The sequence below is a fragment of the Mercenaria mercenaria genome, chromosome 18 (assembly GCF_021730395.1).
Source record: "Mercenaria mercenaria strain notata chromosome 18, MADL_Memer_1, whole genome shotgun sequence".
NCBI classification, from domain to species: domain Eukaryota; kingdom Metazoa; phylum Mollusca; class Bivalvia; order Venerida; family Veneridae; genus Mercenaria; species Mercenaria mercenaria.
This window is the reverse complement of record NC_069378.1, coordinates 46555754-46561343: the sequence shown is the minus strand read 5'-3', so window position 1 is coordinate 46561343 and position 5590 is coordinate 46555754. Positions and strand designations below refer to the sequence as shown.

The 5590-nt window shown below is 32.9% G+C and overlaps 1 protein-coding gene across 1 annotated transcript; it reads left to right on the top strand.

The window, feature by feature from the left end:
• Window positions 1-3758: 3758 nt before the first annotated feature.
• LOC123560353 (glycoprotein 3-alpha-L-fucosyltransferase A-like) lies at window positions 3759-4928 on the top strand. The gene has a single exon (XM_045352554.2). It carries the CDS (start codon window positions 3783-3785, stop codon window positions 4782-4784), a length of 1002 nt encoding a protein of 333 aa, XP_045208489.2. The 5' UTR covers window positions 3759-3782; the 3' UTR covers window positions 4785-4928.
• The last annotated feature ends 662 nt before the right edge of the window (window positions 4929-5590 follow it).

The following is a 5590-nucleotide window of genomic DNA, read 5'->3' as shown; positions in this document are numbered from 1 at the left end:
AGTATGTGGAGGGGCCAGGCCCATTATACCAAAGGTCAAGGTCACCAAGGTGTTGTACTTAGGTTATTTTTAAGGTTAAAGTTTTTCGGCCACCTTTTTTCTGACATATCTTTGTTACTATTGCTTATATCTTACTGTAGGTTCACAAAAACATTGTCCAGCATACAAAGTATGTGCAGGACCTGGGCTCATTATACCCAAGGTCAAGGTCATAAAGTTGTTATACTTGGAATTATTTTCATGTTAAATTTAATCGAAACTTTCGTTTGTAGACATAACTTGAAATTTAAAATATTTCTTTATAATTATCATCTGCATGTGTGGTTACATTCCCTGTAACTCTAATTGTATTTTTGACAGAATTATGCCCCTTTCATACTTTAATCTTTTGACAAACTTGGTTTCTTCACATAATTTTGGTACTCTATAAGATCATGACTTGAAACTCAAAATATATCTTTACCATCATCACCTGCATGTGTGGTAACAATCCGACTAACTCTAATTTGTGTTCTTGACAGAATTATGCCCATTTGTTGTATTCCTCTTAAAATAGAGGTCTCTTATAGAGACATATATTGTGTCAAATCGCCGAATAGTGGAGCGCGCTGTCTTACGGACAGCTCTTGTTTACAGAACCAATAATAGATAGTACATGTATAATTTCATAAAGAATTCCTGATTATCTAATAGATTATATATCTAAAACAATTGTTTTAACATCTCCTTTCTTTCAATGCCTCGCACAAACTTCCTAAGTATAAATTAAAGACACATTTGACCAAGTTCTGAATTCGACAGATGAAGTAGGCAATAATTCAGTATTGTTTTATTAGATATTTTTGAACTATGTTTTATTAGACATTTTTGAACTTTTTATTGTTTGTTTTTGGTATTTTTCGGGGTATGTAGTTGGGGTATAGTCACACTGTCACAGTTTGATCATGCGATGGCATTTAATAGCAGAGGAAGAGACCCAAGGGGCATCTCTAGGCATTGTTCCAGGCATGGGCAGACATCAGATTAAAATCGCCAAAATTCCATATATAAGCCACCCGGACGGTTTATGCGCATGAAGAATTGAAACATCTCATGTGAAGTCTGGAACCTTTACCATTCGGCTATGGAGGCCTCTCTTGAAATTATGTGAACAGTGCAAAAGTATAATTACAGTATATCATGAAAGTTACTAAATGGTATGACTGCCAGTTATTGTTTCGACCGATTGTGTGATTTGATTAATAAACTTTCTCTCATCTAAGGCACTGACCTACAAATTATGGCTACGAATGATTTTTCTTTTAAATTAAAGTTCGGTCATATTATGAACATTAAAATACGAGTTTTTGTTTCTAAACTATCTTTAATTTGCTCAATCAAGAAAAACAAGATGCAGAGTCGGGAATTGAACCCTGGCAGCTACGGCAATGAAAAGTTTCCTGCTGCTAAGGACCTGAATATGTATACAACAGTATTTATAATTAGGCAGTTTACCTCGAGTAAAATGTTATAAACGCTTTTGAATTTCCAGTGTAAAAATTAGTAAAAACAACCACTTCTCATGTGTTTCAATAAAATATATTCTGTCAGTAATTAATTCAAAGCTTTCTTAAGATTTATAGCATTAATTTCTTGTTACCTAATTTTTTATATTTTTTTTTCTGTTGTCCTATGATGATCTCGAGGACAGAGCTTTGATAATCAATATCTGTTTGGTTTTATAATCATTTTCTTCTACATACAGTTCAAGTATTAACTAGTTAAGGACTGTAACTGCATCTAAAGCATGATTTAACATGACAATAAACTATTGATACTCTTTTTTTTTGGTACTAAACACTCATTTCTACTTAATTTGCAATTTAAAGATGATACATTTATGAAAGTATAAAGAAAATAAAACGTTGGCAAGCACTTCTATACAGACTGTGAAGGTCATTAAGGAGAATGATCCAGGGCACTGGAGTCATTCAGGGGTTATGTTACATCATGAACACATTTGCAATGATCTCTAATGAGATGGTGATTATTATAGCTAGGATGAAAACTGCCTAGCTCAGATCGCATTTGTCCAGTCGTTAGAGTCAGAGGTTAGAGATATTGTAAAAAAATTTAGAAAGTGCTATCAAAGAGGATTGATTTTATGGCCAAGTGCTTTACATTTAATGACTCTAACGACTGATGCCAGTCTGCTAAATAGCTTATCTCAGTAAATAAGGTTTTGACAATATGTGTCCGTACATTTGACCGAGCAATGTGTTATTAAGGATAACAATAATATTTAACATATGTAATGACTTAAAGGACTTTTGTAAACATATTTTAGGACCTTTCTTTGCAAGACAGTCGTAATTTTCTTAAAACGTATTTTGACAAATAATTTCAGTCGCGCTGCGCCTTCGTGAAATTATTACGCCCGACGTATAACCTCCCATCGTGCATAAATAGTATTAAAACACTCTTTTGCTAAAAATCATTTCTTAATCAATATTTTTTTTTCAATGAATTTAACATCTCCCTATGCAGATGTAGAGATTGTTAAACGCTAATGATCATTATGTTTACACAAACTAAGTTTTGATATGGAAGAAATATACTGCTAAAATCTTATAGATTATACAAACTAAGAATCAATATAGCACACATTGTTCTGCTAAAGATCATAAAGATTACACAAAGTAAGAATTTATGTAGCATATATTGTTCTAATAAAGATCATTGATATTGCACAAATTAAGAGTTAATATAGTACAAATTGTTCTGCTAAATATTATAAATATTACACAAACTAAGAAAATAATGTTGCATATATTGTTTTAATAATGATCGTTGATATTAAACAAACTTACAGTTAAAATAGTACATTATCGCTCTGCTAAATATTATAAAGATTACAGAAACTTAGAATTAGTATAGTACAAATTGTTCTGACGAAGACCATAAAGATTACGCAAACTTAGAAATAAGTTAATTCTGCATTTGTTTCAAAACTTCAGAATATACATTGTAAAATTCAATTCGTCAAATGAAAAAGATAAGTTCGTGTACTCGATTGTTTGCTAGACTGATTTGAAAATGTTTTGCCTCGCGCAGGTTGTCATAGTGGGTGTCTATGGGAAAATTACTATTTTACAACCTTTTCGAGTCACTCAGAATAGATATTTTCTGCAATGTAGATTTTAATGAAACTTTTCATGGTTTCGAATAATCATTAGCATATGACCTAGAAATGGTGAAATAAAATGTACAAGTCCGTGCGCTAGTTTTTAGGTATTTGCCTATGATTAAAGCTATTCGTATATTTTGAGCCCTACCCAGGTGCCCGCTCGTGATGAAATAATACACGGAGGGGCACCTGGGGTCTTCCTCCACCATTAAAGCTGGAAAGTCGCCATATGACCTAAAATTGTGTCGGTGCGACGTTAAACCCAACAAAATAAATAAATAAAATAAATATTTTGAGCAAATTTTAAGAAATTATTTTACTTGTCAGATGTTTCAGTATCATACCTTAACTTTAGAATAATAGTAACGTTGCCCTAGTACTGGTTACAATAAATTCATTAAATGGTTTTCATTTCCGTACGCCAAATCATGGTTATCCTATGCTTTCTGGATAGATTACATTACGCCATTACTTCCGGTTTATCAAATGTGCAGAAATACTTTAATATAGAACATATTTTCTGATAAGATCAAGAGCGATTAAAGGAGTAAAATGTAAACGGAATGCCAATATATTGTTTTTCCAGAGTTTAGAGGGCATTCAGATTTCAAGTAAAATGTATAACAGAAACAGGACGTTTGAAATACTTTGGTATAATCCGCCTCCTTTTATTAGAGTTCATCGCAAGTACGCTATGGACTGTGGATTTAAAAGATGTAAATACAACAACTGCAAAATGAGTTTTGGTAGAACAGATGCAAACAAAAGCCAGGCAATTATATTTGATGGCCGAAAAATGCCACGACAGCTTAGATTTACACGTCCAGACGGCCAAGTTTGGATTTTTGCGGCTCACGAGTCCCCGCTTACATACGGCGCTGGTGGCAATTGGTGGTATAAAAATACAGAATATAAATTCAATTGGACAATGACCTATGACAGGGATAACACAGACATATTTCTACCATATGGAGAAATACTAAAACGCAAACATGAGGAAAGGAGAGATTTCAAGTCAATAGCCCAAAATAAAAACAAGACACTTTTGATGATAGCATCACACTGCAGAACACACTCGAAAAGACAAGAGTATGTTAACGAATTGAAGAAATATATTGATGTAGACATCTTGGGAAGTTGTGGTAAAAAGTGGAACTGTGGAACTCATTTCACACATGATGAAAACTGCTTTCAAATTTTGAATACAACTTACAAATTTTATTTAGCATTTGAGAATGCCTTATGTCATCAATATATCACTGAAAAATTTTACGAAAATTTCAACTACGATCTGATAATGTTGACACGTGGCGGTAGTAAGGGAGAATCGAAAATATTGTTTCCCAAAGGAACATATATAGCAACAGACGATTTCAAGTCAATCAAGGATCTTGGAACCTACTTGAAAAATCTTACCGTCAATGAATATGCTGCACTGCTTAAACGAAAGAGTCAGTTTTATTCACCAGGGTATTTACAAGTCTATCAAAGAGCTATGTGTAATATATGTGAAAGAATGAATTTCAAGAGCATATATTCAAAAACTATTGAAAACATTACAAATTGGGCATTTGGATCTCAGCCTTGTCTGAAATCTCAAGATGTTGCAGACATTTGATGAAGTCGTGCGATTAATATCATGTACTTAGCCGGTCATTCAAATACAGTGTATGGAATTCAATAAAAATAGCAAACCTGTTGCAATATTAAACAAAGGAACTAGTCCGAAAGTATCATAGATTTTGTATATAAAGTTACATCTAATATGTCTTATGGTCGTTATTGATCTACTTACGGTATACTATAAGTATGAATGTTTGCTGGAAACATTTGAAAAAAAGATAAAAAACGTGAATTAGATAAAAATAAAATCCATGCCAGAACATAGTTGAAATCTTATTCTAATACGCTTGTTCCCGTTAAAACACGTTTATTCGAACATGACGTCACGTTAACGGGCGATGACGTGAATGATTTTGTTAGGACCAATAATGTACTTTATCTTCTGTTTTAGGTAAAGGGCATATTAGAATCAAACTAACGTATAGAAATATCGTGTTTTAATATTATTATTACACTAAAAAGAGGTTATACGTCCGCGGAATAATTTCATGAGGGAGTAGCCCGACTGAATTATTCTGGCGAAGTATAACTGAGTTTGTGAGCAAAAATTTAAGTAGTACATTAAAATGCTATACATAGTATTGATTCTTACATTTCCTCTTAGTCCGATCAATTCGTAACGGAAAATGCCAAAATACTTCAGAATATGGGAAAAGCACCAAAATTGGCACAGCTTTTTATTAAAGCATAAAAAAAAACAACATTTTTTTCATGGGACCGATTTGATATCTGTCAAGATGGACGATACGGCGGCCATTTTCCAAAATGGCCGCCAAACCTCAATATTTACCTTTAACAAGA